A 15,970-nucleotide genomic window follows, 5' to 3' on the forward strand; every position below is an offset into this window, starting at 1 on the left:
TTGAGAAATTGGCTTACACTGCATTTTTGATGCTTTACAATTTCGAAAATTTTCTGGGGAAGCCCCCCCCCTCCCCCCAGACCCTTCTTACGCCCCCCAACTCCCAGGTCGAGTTATCTGCTAATCGCCTTTGCGACGACATGACACTAATTCTGCATCTTTTATACTATTAACAGAAGAAGAATTCGAGGAGAAATACGTGATGAGCGCGAGTCAAAAAGCGGGCTTAAAACGGGACGAGGTGCTGAAAGGCAAGTCCCCGTCTAGAAAGATGAGCAAACCCCTGTCGAGACAGATGAGCAAGTCTCCGTCAAGACAGATGAGCAAATCTCCGTCAAGACAGATGAGCAAACCTCCGTCTAGAGAGATGAGCAAACCTCCGTCTAGAAAGACCAGCAAACCTCGATCGAGAAAGGAAAGCAAGACGCAGAATTTACGAACGCGAGGGCTCAACTCGTTCAAAAGGAGTAACTCCAAAGATGGCTCTCAATCTGCCTCCCCTCAGAGAAGCGATTCCAAGGGGAGGTCGCGCAGGCGCTCGTGGTCGCCTCCCAGGACCACGTTGAGCGAGGATGAGCGATCTTACTCACTCGGACGATCTAATGATAGGACCTGCAGGATGGACGATGACGATGAGAATGGGAATAGGCGAAGGAGGCGGCGACGGCAGCCACAACAGCAAGAGGAAGAAATTCCTCGGATCATCGGGCCTGACCCCAATGGCCGCCCCGCTAAAGACTGGCGTGTCCCTGCTAGACTTTATCCCCCCGTTGAGAATCAGGTGAGTGCTAAGAGGACCTGCAGGCCGATTATTGAAACTGATAGACAAAGCTATAGACAAAGACGACAAAAGGGATTTGGGAGGATCTTATTGGTGGAAGCAGGTGGTGGCAATGGCAATTGACATAGGAGGTAGGTAATAGACTAACTAACGGCAACCCACTAAAGACCCGACAGTTAGTCCATCATTTTCTTCCTTAGTCTATCGGAACCAACCATGTCAACCAATAGGATCCCTCCATGTCTTCTTTGTCTATCGTTTTGTCTATCAGTTTCAATAATCGGCTCGCTGGACCGGCATCCTGGGGCCGAAGGAGAGTCAGAGACAAGAGACCCTCCACTCGTATCTCGGTAAAGAAATCTCCCCTATAATTGTCCATTAGGAAGTGTTGAATCCCCGAAAGTAAAAGCTTCCACTTGTCGCCAAGAGGCTAGTGGAGATTCTCTTGTTTTTGAGTAGAGTGCCTGTATATTGTAGTGATGGCGATTATAAAAACGGACCAGGGTCAATTGGACGTGTCTCTACCAAACATAACTGTGTGCGGGTGGGAAAGATGGGGTAGGTGCGGGGTGGCATGAAACGTATAAGAGAGAAATGAAGGAATGGAAATGTCAGTGAAGTTTTGTTTATAAAATTCATGTTGGCTCTGACATATTTCACATTTTTCAGGGGCTAGAGTATGCAAACCGCACCTAGACACAAAAATTGAAAAAAAGTCAGAGTTTTTACAGTTTTCGAAACATGAAATACCTAGAACCGGTAGTACCGGTTCTAGTTAATAAAATAATCTGTGTTGTGTTCTGTCTTTAAATGATCCAAATCCACCAACAAGTTTAAAACACTAATTGCAAAAATGCGTATCTCCTGATGAAGTGTCGATTCTTAGTGCCAAAAACTCGGCATTTCTGCCGTATTTTCTAACAGTTCGAGAAATTATTGAAACTGCTGATTGAGTTTGTAAAAACATCTTATTCTTGCTATCCTCAAGAATTATTACCCTTCTACCGACATTAAAGAGGAATGTAAACAGTTTTTTTACTCTCCTGGAAAATCGTGTTTTCCGAGATTCGCACTCTTGCACTTTCACCATCGATAAAGTGCTTTAGTATTGTTTAATTATTATTTGCACAGGCAGTGATTGTGATTATTCAGTCCGTAATTTTTCTTCTTTTAATGTCTTCACAAACATTCTAAGGTATATATGTGTGTTGCAGGCAGTTAGCAATCGCCGGCAAATTGCAATCTATTCGTGTTTAATCAACAAATTCAATCGTTTTAAAGTGAAAAAACGAGATTGGAAGTAAGGATTATTATGCTTTGAATTCAAACATACGTTAGCCCCTTCTTCTCGGATACATGGTGCCAGCTAGCATACCCGCGAGTTCGTGAAATGTCATCAATAATCTGTGTTAGGTTCGGTTAAGCAACTTAACTAACTCCTTGGCAATGCGGAGAGTATCGCTGGATTTGAAGGCGTAAAGAAATCTTTACTATATCGATGTTATCGTAATTACAATTTGACGAATTGACAAGTACGGAGCTGGCAAATTGCTGGCGATTCCTGACTCCCTGCGATTTCACAGATATTTATTTCCATCTTTAAGTTTACATGTACTTTTCTCTCTTTTAATCAGCATGTGTGTTTCTTTTTTGTTTCGGGTGCATCCCTCGGAATTATTGGATTCAAAAATCTATGATATTCCTGGACATCGCAAATCGTCAATTAAAAACTTGGGATCGTTCAATAAAACGGGGACACTTGATTAACTTAACTGAATCTTTATATTAACTGGAAACTCAAATTTACCACAAATCCTACCCAACTAAAAACCTGATCTAACCCTGCTGACCAAAACTTTCCTCGACCGGTGATCTTACCCACTGGAAACTCAAATCAATCGACCAATCGTCCGGTCTAATTTTACTTAACCGGAAATTGACAACCGTTAACTCTGCTCGACTGGAAACGTGCCCCAATCGAAAACATGACCCAACTGGAAATTCGATCCAACCTGAAATCTGACCCATCCCAAAATTCCAATTCTTTGGAAACGTAATCCATCCGTACATGACGTGGCTGGAAATTAACCCAACTGGAAACTGTTTCCAACGGGTAACGTGTCCCTGTCAAAAATTTGACTTGACTGAAAATTTGATTCTATCGGAAATCTGACCGACCGGAAACCACAATCAACGGGATTCGTTATCCACCCGAAATTTCACTTGGCCGGAAATCGAAAATCTTAATTTCTACTCGACCGGAAATGTGCCCAAATCGAAAACTTGACTCAACTGGAAATCGACCCGACCGGAAATGTGTTCCAACCCAAAATTTGGTTGTTCTCGGATGGAGAATAACCAATTTCAATACCAACATATCATTGATTTTCCTAAAAAAAATCGCAAAAATTCGATGTAAGCGATTGATATAACGACTCGTTAACTTTAAATGTCGATTCTACAAGAAAAAATACGTAGGTGTCGGTGTACTACAGTCATATAAGTTGCATTTAGTCATCCATGAATAAAAAACGAACGCTTTCAATCTCAAAAAATGGTCGATTTTCCGTAAAGAATCTCGGAAAATGTATATATTCGATCGATATATCGACTCGTCAATATTAAAACTTGATTTTGCGTGTAAAAATACGTAGGAACCGGTGTGTATAACATGTGTAAACAACGATAACAATCTTGTGGGCACATCAATTCATCAAGAAAATAACGAAAAATATGGCCGGAGTTTGACCCCTCTGCCCCCCCCCTCCCCTCGCCGTAACTCGAAAACGGTTCGTATACTCATCTTGAAATTTTTTTCTGAGTTTTCTGTTATTATAAGCTTCCACTTAAACCTTGGTCCGATGGTCGAATCGAGTACCGATAAAGTGGCGAAAGTTTGGGAGGCTCTTTCATGATAAATTTCACGTAAAAATTCAAGATTTCATTTTTCATTAAGAAATAATGTGTCAGTGTGCGCGATTCGCCTATAAAATAATTGTAAAAACGGGATTTTAAATCCACGAAACGGAACCATGTGGCAAATGTATCTGGGACTTATGAGCCGTGGACATGTGACAAGAGCGTTGTGGACAGGGCTCATGAGTTAATGCGGGGGAAGAGTGACCCCCGCTACGGCTTTGTCGCCGCTCATGCCACTGCTCCTTTATAATTCCCATTCTTTCTTACTGCGCCCGCCTAACGAGCACATCAGCACACCCCATGCATATTTCCCACCCGCAGATAGCTCTGTTTGATAGAAATACGTCCATATGTATCTAGCAATCGCATACTGATTGAGAACCTAATTTGATATTAGTTACTTGAATCAGTTAGTGCTATCTTCATATTTCACATCATCAATGTAAATGAAATTATGTCCCCATCTAGTAATCGCGTGCAGTGATCGAGAATCCAATTTTATATGATTTTCTTGCACAAATTTACTGCAATCTTGATACTTATAAATTATAATTTCCTTGGTTGACAGTCCATAGGGAACAAGAACTGTGGATGCTGTTGGTCCTTTGCGTGTGTTAGTGCTGTGGAAATCCTCTGGGCCCATCAAGAAAGGGAGGTCGTAATGTTCTCAAAACAAGGTAAAGGCCATTAAAAACTAACGGATCAGTTTGTTATTGTACATTCACTCTATTTTTTTTTCTTAAATTGATTTGCCGTATATTTTTTTCATTCGTTAAATTAAGATTGAGAAGACAGTTGAATCAAGATTTGGATTCGAAGTTTTATTCCTTCTTTTTTTGCGAGTAATTGCTTCATTTTTTGTCAGTGACCTACCTACCGGCTGTTCGAGTCACTATTTTTCACCGATGGCTGACAGAATATGTTTGCATTTAAGCTTTAGACTCTCCAATTTTCAGAGTTAAGGCTGACTGTGAGTAGAATGCTGTCGTGCCAAGGAAATCCGCCGTATGGAGCCTCAAGGGTTGCCAAATTTTCTTTGGAAAGACACAGATTCATTGAAAAAGTTGTGAATATTTTTCTCCCAATTTTTCAGATATTCAAAGGAAAAAATGCATAACTTTCTTTGTGAGAAAGAGCCATGCACAAATTCGCCCGTTTTTGGGCCCTCGAAATTGGGGTCGGTGTGAGGTTTTTTTCCATCTATAGGGTGACCCTTTACACATAATAAAATTTCAGATTGAGTATACGCACCGTTTTTGAGATATGGGGGGGCAAAGTCCCCGATTTTTACTCATATTTGCAGGTATTTTATAGTCGAACTTCGGCTGCTACAAGGTACCGGATGTAGATATTGAAGCGCGGTTTGCGGTGATTTGTCAAGCTATTTCTGGATTATTTTTTCACATCTTTTACAAACCCGCAAATGGTTTTTCGGGGGGGGGGGGGGGGAGCTTTATTCATATTATCATGACCGTTCGTATACGTCTTACTGGCATTAATTGCTTCGTTCTCGACTCCTCTCCACGCCGTAATCATGATAGTATTTTCTGTTAGGAATCTTTCTTCTTCTTTATATTTGACCAATTCTAATGTTGTCTCCCCCTTTCTCCCTTTTTAACCTCCCCCCCCCCCAATTCTAAACACTCCCTCTCAAGTGTATATTCCTGTGCGGCAGATATGAAGGTGTTATTTGTGGGGAATTATTTTCTGTCTTTATGGTTGATAAACTTTGACCCCACCTATTTCCTCCTTCCCCCCTTTACCCCTGTTTCACCCCCCCCAATTTTCACCGTACCTTACTCGAAGTTGTCTGCTCCCTCCGCAGCAGAAATGAGGATGTTTCCAGCGAAGAATTTTTTACTTTTTTAAACTCAATACAAGGGAGACACCCCCCACCCTTTTTTCTCTTTCCCATCCCCCTCACTAGTTCATATTTCCTACCTTATTCCCTCTTTCCACTGCCCCCCCCCTCTCTTTTCTCTTTTTTACATGCTTGAATACTTTTTTTTGTGAGAGTATAATAGTTATCGGATAGTGTAATAGTTACCGGAAACATCCTCATTTCTGCTGCAGAGGGAGCAGACAACTTCGAGTAAGGTACGGTGGAAATGGGGGGGGGGTGAAACAGGGGTAAAGGGGGGAAGGAGGAAATAGGTGGGGTCAAAGTTTATCAACCATAAAGACAGAAAATAATTCCTCACAAATAACACCTTCATATCTGCCGCACAGGAATATACACTTGAGAGGGAGTGTTTAGAATTGGGGGGGGGGGGGGTTTAAAAAGGGAAAAAGGGGGTAGACAACATTAGAATTGGTCAAATATAAAGAAGAAGAAAGATTCCTAACAGAAAATACCATCATGATTACGGCGTGGAGAGGAGTCGAGAACGAAGCAATTAATGCCAGTAAGACGTATACGAACGGTCATGATAATATGAATAAAGCTCCCCCCCCCCCCCCGAAAAACCATTTGCGGGTTTGTAAAAGATGTGAAAAAATAATCCAGAAATAGCTTGACAAATCACCGCAAACCGCGCTTCAATATCTACATCCGGTACCTTGTAGCAGCCGAAGTTCGACTATAAAATACCTGCAAATATGAGTAAAAATCGGGGACTTTGCCCCCCCCATATTTCAAAAACGGTGCGTATACTCAATCTGAAATTTTATTATGTGTAAAGGGTCACCCTATAGATGAAAAAATACCTCACACCGACCCCAATTTCGAGGGCCCGAAAACGGGCGAATTTTAGCCCTTTTTGTGCAAGGCTCTTTGCCAACATTCGAATGTACGAACGGCGTTTTTCGTTACATAATGTAAGTGTCCGAAACGCAGTCACGAGAAAATGCAGAAAATAGCAAGAACAGCTAGGTGTCTCGCCTAACTTCGCTGAATTACGACAGGAAAAGATCAAGGTGTGAAAGTACATTATTAGATTTTTCATTTTTTGCACGTTCTTTTAAAGTTTTTCCCTTCACATTTTACGTAACGCTGGGCTTGACTCCTAACGCCCCCCTTTAGTGCGTTACGTAATACTTGAATGGCCCCTTACCTAGGGTCCTCTGGTTGATATTTGACAATTTTACAAAAAACGGAAGACTTTTCAATAACCTTTTACGCTGGGACATATGAGAGGTCGATTTTTCCACAACTATATTTTTGCATTTACGGCTCTCTTTGCTGTCACCGCAGTGCTATGCTGCCCTACCAATGAAGAACGCCGTGCGAACATTCGAAAGTTGCCAAATTTCCCTCGACAAAACATGTATTTTGACAACATTCATGCATATTTTCCCTTGAAATTTTCAGATATTTTACATTCAACTGCGAACAAAATTGTCCGAAATTTTTGGAAAATAATATTCAACATTTCCCCAGTAATTTCGGTTTTTATCGGAGGAAACTTGGCAACGTCTGAAGGCTCATACGGCGCTCTTCCTCGGCAAGGCAGTATGACCCTTCTTAGGAGGGCGGAACGAGTGTTAGTACGTTCTAATTGGATGCTCTTACTGTTATCCGCAGATCTGATCGACTGCGTGGCTGAGAATCAAGGGTGTTACGGCGGCACCATCAGGAACGGCTTGGATTACCTGAAGACTTATGGTGTGACTTTGGCAGAAAACTACCCTTTCATCGCGGACAACGGTTACTGTGATTACGAGTCCAAGCCATACGTGAGGATAACCGACTATCAGGAGCTGAGCAGACAGGGCGACCCGGCACGGGGTATACAGCCCGCTTGGGCGCAGGACTTCGTGATGGAAAATGCTTTGAATGAGAGTCCCCTGTCGGCCACGTGGCCCAATAGCCCTTCCATCCTTAGAGTAAGTCATTTGCCCCGGTTGGTCCCTCAATGCACGTTTTCGTCCACGGCTCCTAATAAGCAGTGACGTGCCGTGCTTCGCGATATACCTTTCACAGGCAATTAGCAATCGCCGGCTATTTACAAGCCAGTGGTGAATAAATATAGAAAATCTTAAAATTCAAAAAGAAAAGAACAAGATTAAAGTGCTGATTATGTTGCCTATAGTGTTAATACACACTTTTCCATCCGTAAAAATATGGCAGGAATATACACACTTAGGAGAGGGTGTAGTGAACTGCGTGACACTAGTTGGGTTGAGATCGGACAGGCAACTAAACTAACATCGTGACAAAGCGTAGAGTATCACAAAATATGAAGGCGTTTTAAGCCAAGCTCATACTTTTGAAGACCATAACCCTTAAAAATTGCATCATGCCGATGCGCATTATTGCGATTTATTGAAACAACGTGTGAACCGCTTTGAAATTGCCGGCGATTACTAATTGCCTGCGACATATCGATTAATCGGCCATTGAAACCTATGGAAAAGCATCGAAAAACAGGATGCTCGCAGCGAAATCGATTATTTACCACAGCTTCAAATGGGGAAATATCGATAGATTGCAAAGCACGCCACGCCGCTGCTCCTAAGTTTTCTAAGGTTTTCGCGAGAAATCGTTGACGATATTTGCGATCGGCGCTGAAGCAGACCGATCCTTTTCTTTCATCTCTCATTTTTTGGAAGTTTGACAGACAGGCACCGTATGGGGGACTGTACTGTCACAGGTTTAGCAATCCTGCGGACCCCAGCTGGTAGCCCCTGCCTCAAAGGGGGTGGGTAGACAGGGCTCTTAGCTGTAGTGAAAGCAACCTGTCTAGGAGAGGTAACTCCGAAATCAAACCCTGGTCCTCCAGGTTGGGGGTTGGGGCATCGGGCTGACTCCCCGATCCTCGGAAAAAATGTACAATGTCAAAAAACCCAATAACATATGCCTCGGTAACCATGGAAACAAACGGACTCTTCGACTTAGATTACGGAAAACGACCCTCGCTTTTGGTACTTGGAATGTGCAAGGCATTTCCAAGAAACTGACGGAAGTGGTATCGGAGATAAAGAACAACGGGATCGACGTGGCGGTAATAACGGAAACGAAGAAAAAAGGCCACGGATCAGAGAGCCTTGGGGACTATGATTTATTCTACAGTGGAGTGCCAAAACATCAGCGTGCACAGCAGGGTGTCGCAATTCTGATCCGCAAAAAATTTCGAAAAAATATTAAGAACTGGGAAGCCATCAACGCTCGCATGATTAAGATGAACCTAACTATGCACGGTCACAGAGTCACTGTTTTGGGGGTATACGGGGTCAATGATGATGCTACCATCGCACTTAAGGATCAGTTTTTTGAAGAACTGGACGAGGAGGTAGTGAAGGTAGGACCTGGGAGAGAAGTCCTTGTGTTGGGAGATCTAAATGGAAGAACGGGATCCCGGGTTAACAGTAAAATCGTTGGCCCGTTCGGTGAAGTTACAGTGAACGACAACGGAAGCCGCATTATCGACGTTTGCGAGCAGAGGGAATTAAAAGTATTGAACGGGTTCTACCAACACAAGGATATTCACAAATATACTTGGGTCCAACCTACCCGCGGCTTAAGATCCATCATTGACTACGTGCTCGTTAAACAGGTAACAAACCTGAAGATCCAGCAGGTGAGGGTATGTAGAGGACTCTCCTGCGGTAGTGACCACTATTTCCTCAGAGCGGATGTAGCCTTTCCCGCTCGTGTGTCGCAGAACGATCAAGGCGACAATCAACAACCGGAGCGACAACGCGTACATCAAGTTCAGTACAACATCGATAGCCTAAAGCACCCGAGTGTCAAGGCTCTGTACGCAAAGCGCCTGGATGAAAAGTTAGGAGATGCATGCGATGGCAGTACGGAAGAGCGGTATGAATTCATTAAGAATTGCGTTCACTCGGCGGCAGCGGAGGCCCTGGGGGTTTCTGATCAAAAAAATGATAACAGAAAACCGTACTGGTGGGATGCGGAGGTAGAGGAGGAAATAAATGTGAAAAGGAATAGGTATCATCAGTTTCTCTCTTCCCAAAAGTTGGATGATAAAATCATGTACAGACAGGCTCAAGCAAGAGTCCGTCGGGTAATCACTCGGAAGAAAAATGAGGCTTGGGAAGAAAGCTGCATGAAGATAAATACCTACCTTGGAGGCCGGAAAAGTACGGAAGGCTGGAAAGTGATCAAAGGGTTGCGACGGAATAAAATGCGCGACATCATATCTCCGATACCAATTGACAAGATGAAGGACTATTTTAAAGATTTATTAACGGAGAGGCGACCCGAGTTTCAAGGCGGAGTCATAAGCACTAAAGAAGATTCCAACGTGGAGATCCAGCTCCAAGATGTAGTGAAGGCTGTGAGGGAGTTGAAAACTCGCAGAGCTCCTGGACCTGGGGGTATACCGGCGGAGTTGATAAAATGTGGTACCGGTAAACTATTTGAACATCTGAGGAAACTTATGCAAGACTGTTTGCATGGTTCCGAAATACCAAAGGATTGGAAGGAATCTTGGATTACTCCCAGTCATAAGAAAGGTAGTAAGCAAGATTGCGACAACTACAGAGGTATATCGGTCACAGGAACCTTGAGCAAGGTCTACGGTAAAATTCTCAAGGCAAAGGTCGAAGAGGTTTGGAGCGGCCAGGAAGCCGAAGAACAGGCTGGTTTTAGAGCCGGTAGGTCTACCGTCGACCATTTGTTCACCATTACCCAGGTCATCGAGAAGAAAAGGGCGGTCAGCCAGGAGCTGCACTTGGTGTTTGTGGATCTTCAGAAAGCTTATGACAGCGTGCCGTTAGTGAAGCTTTGGGAAGCCTTGGAAAAAAGGGGTTTTAGCAAAGGACTTGTGGGGGCAATTAAATCATTTTATAACGGGACGATAGCAAAAATTAAATGTCGTGGAGAGTTGTCCGGAGGTTTTTTCGTCACAAAAGGGCTAAAACAAGGCTGTTGTTTGTCACCAACACTATTTAAGGTATACCTAGAGCACGTTTTAGAGGATTGGAAAAAGAAGGTTGCAGGAATGGGCGTTCCACTCCTTGATGGGCAGACCCTTTATACTCTATGCTTTGCCGATGACCAGATCGTTGTAGCTCAAGATGAGGAAGATGCAGATTACATGACGCGGAAGTTGGTCGAAGAATATCGGAAATGGGGCATGGACGTTAGTGTGTCCAAGACAGAGAAGCTGGTCGTGGGAGCAGCGCATCAACGGCAAAGCATAGAGCTTGAGGATGGACGGCGCATCGAAGAGTGTGACGAGTATAAGTATCTCGGTGTTTGGCTCGATCAGGATGGAAGGATGGATAGAGCAATTAAGGACAGGATCATCCAGGGCAGGAGAGCCATCGCGATGCTGAACGGGGTGCTCTGGGATCAGAGCATCTCAAAGGCAAACAAGCACCGGATATATGACGCCATCGTTAAAAGTATCGTGCTCTATGGTAGTGAAGTGTGGCCTTTGACGAAAAGAACGCAAGAAATGTTGAGGGCAACTGAAATGGATTTTTGGCGGCGATCTGCCGGCATTTCGAGACGGGACCGTGTCCGTAATGAGAGAATTCGCCAGGTGATGAAGGTTGAGAAAGATATCGTGCACGACGTCATGTCCAGGCAGTTATGCTGGTATGGACATGTGCAAAGAATGTCGGAGGAGAGGTTGCCCAAACAAGTTTTGGATTGGGTACCACCTGGGAAGAGGCGACGGGGACGTCCCGTAAAGGGTTGGCGGCAGGGCGTTGACAAAGAGATGTTGCGGTGTCAGTTGCCCGATAACCTCTGGGAAGACAGGCATATGTGGCGCTTGGGTGTCGTAGAACGCCAGAGTGCGTTATAAAGCGACTTTATATATATATGACAGACAGGCATACAACTTCGGTTGAAATAACGCATTGTAACTATTGAATTCTTCAGAATCGTTTGAATATTTACAAATGATTATTGAAGAAGGCAGATTATACCTTTAAGATTAACTATTCACCGGTCTCTTAACGTTTTTGCACCACCCTTTTTTCACAAAGTACTGCATTTTTCTGGAGTTGCCCCGCCCCCATCAAAAGAAAAGAATAAATAAATGAAAAAAAAATGGTGTGGCAGAGGAGGAAAACACAAAAAGCCTTAAATCAAAGTCTCCGTCCGGTTTTCAGCCGATCTATTAGCGCCTGGGGTGCCGAGACTATTGAAATCTTAAAAAAAATTTTGAGTATCTTTTACAGCGTTTTGTAGCTCTAATGTCCCCTCCTTCCCTCGCAAACCCCCGAAAGCATCTTTGTAGACCCCGCGTGATTAAGTTGATATAGGATGACATGAAAAGCGTTCCAATCAAGCGAGATAATTTATTGCCTATAAAAATATATTCGCTACTTTCTTAACGTCTCGTTTGAGTCTCCAAAGTATGTTGGGTGTTGCTTACTTAGCAGCAGAGAGGTTTCATTTATTTCAGGTTTGACGATCGAATTACATTGTGCGTTGTTGCTTACATTTAGCAACGATCAGAACTATTGAATATCTATTCAACTTCATAATAATAGTCATAATAATACTGTGGATATGACTTTACTCACACGGGTTTATAGCGCTACGGTGCGTATGTACATAGAACTCTGTTACCACGGAGACATATCTAGTTGAAACTTAATTAGCTTTAACATGCGTTGAGGACCTAATATACTACTACTAACTTAGAAAATCACCTGTTTACATTAAAAAATTATTGACATTTAAGTCTTTTCTGAAATGGGTCAGAAATGTGAGTTCCTGCTCAATGCACAATGAGGACCAATTGAGGAACTTCTCGGGTGAAGGGTGTCAAGCAAAAAATCGCGTTTGAGAAAAATGCATCTGAAGTTTCCAAAATTACATTGTAGCCACTTACGGTGACTTTACATACAGCTTGAACTCCAATTTCCGATACAAATCACCGTTAGTGGCTAGAAAGTAATAATGACAACGTCAAATGCTCTCCAAACGCGATTTTTCGATGTGCTCCCTTTTCCCAGGAAGCTCCTTGGGCTCGATGGGCCTAAAGTCCCTTTATACTGAGAGTCAAGACAACACCCCCGCATGGAGTCACAAACGGGAATAAAGATTACAGAAATTGAACGTTTTTTGTGATCTTTGATTGGCCCATTCTCAAATTCCTCTCTCTGTTCCTTCTCACATTCCGTTTGTTCCTTGCCAAACCCGTATTTCCCTGGTCCATTCCAGATTATAATATTTGCAATCAGTGAAAATGTAATTTTTATTCCCGTTTGTGACACTGTGAAGGCCTAAAATACGGGAACCAATCAGAAATGGATTCACATTGTCTTGACTCTCAGTATAAGGGGACTCTAGATGGACCTCGTGTAGCTTCCTCGTTTATGCAAACTTACTTGACGAATGCAACTAGTGGCGTAGCCAGGAATTCTTTAAGGGGGGGGGGGGGGGATCCGTGACGGTGAATTTACATTATGTTGTGTACGTTCCTGATAATATTTTATGTCTACCCTCCAAAAGTAAAAAAAAGGTACAATTCACGAGACTAAGGGGGAAAGGAGGGGCCCAAACCCCCTGGAACCCCTTCGTCTACTCCTCTGCAGCTCGTATCCATTGACTTGAGTCACTAGATGTCACCCGTAAACGAGGAAGCTACGAGACCCTCCTCGTGGTAAAAATTTACGTTCACTTATTTTGGTGGAACTTTTTCATTTCAGTTCTATGCGCGGGGAGTTCTTGCTCTACATCCATCGATGCATGATACTCCAACTGGCCACGCGGTTGTGATCGTCGGACACTATTCACGTAGACCCAATGGTACACTCTTTTTGTTACATTATAATTATAATTATGATCTTGTTAATACTTTGACATTACTTTTACTACCTTGTGAAAATGGTCATCGAGACTTATATCCAATAATTCAATTGATGGCGAGAAAATAAATGCGTAGCTATTCAAAACATCCGTATTGTATGAAATATTAACCAAAACAATCCGTTTTTCAATAATTTTTCGACTACTTTAGCGAATTTCCAAATTGTAACAGATGAAATTTGCCAGTTTTAATAATTATTTTAATTTTTTTTTAAAAAAAGCCTGTGACAAAAGTGCCAAAATAATACATTTGAACGAAAATATTAATCGCCAACGTCCTTACGAAACTGTAAACATAATATGTGGCAATCTAACCTCCGAGCTTGAACAGGGTGCGCACGGGTGCACCTGTACCACTATACCAGGCTTTTTTTTGGTATACTACATACAAAATTCGCAAACTTATGAATGTTGAAAAGGAAGTTTGTAAGTTAACTTCGTTTTTCGTGGCCTTGATTACTTGATTTGTCTAATTAAGAGACGATTGGTGTCCAATGTTTCATTCCAGATTGTTGGATTATCCGGAATAGCTGGGGCGCTGACTGGGGTATGGAGGTATGTGGTATAATTTATTATTCTTTTAAATTTTCCTGCTCAAGATCGTTCCCGCATATATAGTGATAGTCGTCAACTTTCTGTAATATTCTGTTCCACATGAAAGAACTTCGTTCGATCATTGACGGAGCTCTTAGTTGGCACAATTGGGTTCCTTATATTCATAACCATCTTAAAGAATCAGTTATAGGTGAGGTAGCCGCATTGACATTGGTAGATTGGTATACGTGCGTTTGAATCGTCAATTTCCTCACGAAAGATAGTAACTAAATTTCAACATTGCCAAATTTCCCCTGACAAGTTTTACCTTTATAAGGAGAATCGTGGGACTTTCTAACTGAACATTTTATTGATTTTTCTTCAAACACCTCATGCAAGCATCTGAAAAATTTCGGACAAAAAGGTGAGTTCTTGTAAGATAAATCCGCGGACTTGGATCCTTGTCCTCTTGGACAGCCATATTTACTCCACGGCGGCTACATATTGCTCCGGACTGATTACTGAAATTCATAGACGAAAAAATAGACAAGTAAGACATAGGGGGAATGGAGATCGCCTATTGGTTGAAACGGTTGGTTGTCATAGCCTGTAGGGGAAAAATTATAGACTAACTACAGGATTTTTCATGGGTTGCCGTTAGTTAGTCTATTAGTCACCGCCTTTGTCCGTTGCAAAGGCCTCGATTCAACAATGGGACCACTTCACTTTCTCTCTGTATTCTTTATTTAAAGCCTTCCATATCAATTTCAATTGGGATTTTTGTCAAATTTTAGCTTCCTATCAATGTCACGGTGAGCCGCCATCTTGTTTGTTTATTTACGGCCGCAAGAGCATCGGCCTTTGACGAAAAGAACGCAAGAAATGTTGAGGGCAACTGAAATGGATTTTTGGCGGCGATCTGCCGGCATTTCGAGACGGGACCGTGTCCGTAATGAGAGAATTCGCCAGGTGATGAAGGTTGAGAAAGATATCGTGCACGACGTCATGTCCAGGCAGTTATGCTGGTATGGACATGTGCAAAGAATGTCGGAGGAGAGGTTGCCCAAACAAGTTTTGGATTGGGTACCACCTGGGAAGAGGCGACGCGGGGACGTCCCGTAAAGGGTTGGCGGCAGGGCGTTGACGAAGAGATGTTGCGGTGTCAGTTGCCCGATAACCTCTGGGAAGACAGGCATATGTGGCGTTTGGGTGTCGTAGAACGCCAGAGTGCGTTATAAAGCGACTTTATATGTATAAGAGCATCATGAAGCCTAAAAACTCGTTGACCAATCAAAAAGCGGCACAGTTTTCCTGTAGTAAAAAGATAAGAATGACCATACTCTGACTACAAAGGTACTCCAGTCCCAGCAATTAAAATGTGAAGCTTTGACTTCAATTTCTTCGTGTAGGTGATAATGTTTTTCGTTCTATAGATTTGTTTCATTTCTCAGGGACATTTACTGGTACAGAAACGAACGATGGGCATCGGTTTCGACGTTTACAAATTAACGAGTCCGATGATACAACTCTTCCACAGCGAGCCACGCTCCGGACCCTCCACCCCCTCTGACGACGAAGCCGGCACTTCTTACGATCCCGACTCAATCGACATGTCACGCTTCCGAATCTCAGATCCTTACGATTATTCATACTCTTCAAAGCCATCTAAATAAAAGTTTTTTTTGTAAATTTTATTTTTTGTACAATTTTTGCACTCAATAAAGTTCCAACCATTCTTTAAAAGGAAACCACTTCATATCGTATCCTATTTCCGTGTATCTAATTTAAATCCTGGAATGGTGAATTTGCGTGCAAATTTTTTATTGCTTCATCTGAAAGTGCGTAAGTGGCTGATTCCACAGTATTTTTTAAAATTTTTCTCCGGTATGGGAAATAGTATAAAAATAGATATAAAAGTGAGAAAATGCATCGTCTTGTGACGTCATCTGGCGATATTTCTCATTTAAACACACGTATTTTAGCAGATTGGATCATTT

General features: G+C 42.6%; 1 protein-coding gene across 1 annotated transcript; it reads left to right on the forward strand.

Moving 5' to 3' along the window:
* Positions 1-1,477: 1,477 nt before the first annotated feature.
* Positions 1,478-15,693, forward strand: LOC109030026 (uncharacterized). Its single transcript, XM_072301397.1, has 6 exons — positions 1,478-1,976; positions 4,269-4,377; positions 7,224-7,525; positions 13,280-13,379; positions 13,948-13,994; positions 15,425-15,693. Exons 2-6 carry the CDS (start codon positions 4,362-4,364, stop codon positions 15,644-15,646), a joined length of 687 nt encoding a protein of 228 aa, XP_072157498.1. The 5' UTR covers positions 1,478-1,976; positions 4,269-4,361; the 3' UTR covers positions 15,647-15,693.
* The last annotated feature ends 277 nt before the right edge of the window (positions 15,694-15,970 follow it).

This window comes from Bemisia tabaci, chromosome 6 (assembly GCF_918797505.1).
Source record: "Bemisia tabaci chromosome 6, PGI_BMITA_v3".
Taxonomy (NCBI): Eukaryota; Metazoa; Arthropoda; class Insecta; order Hemiptera; family Aleyrodidae; genus Bemisia; species Bemisia tabaci.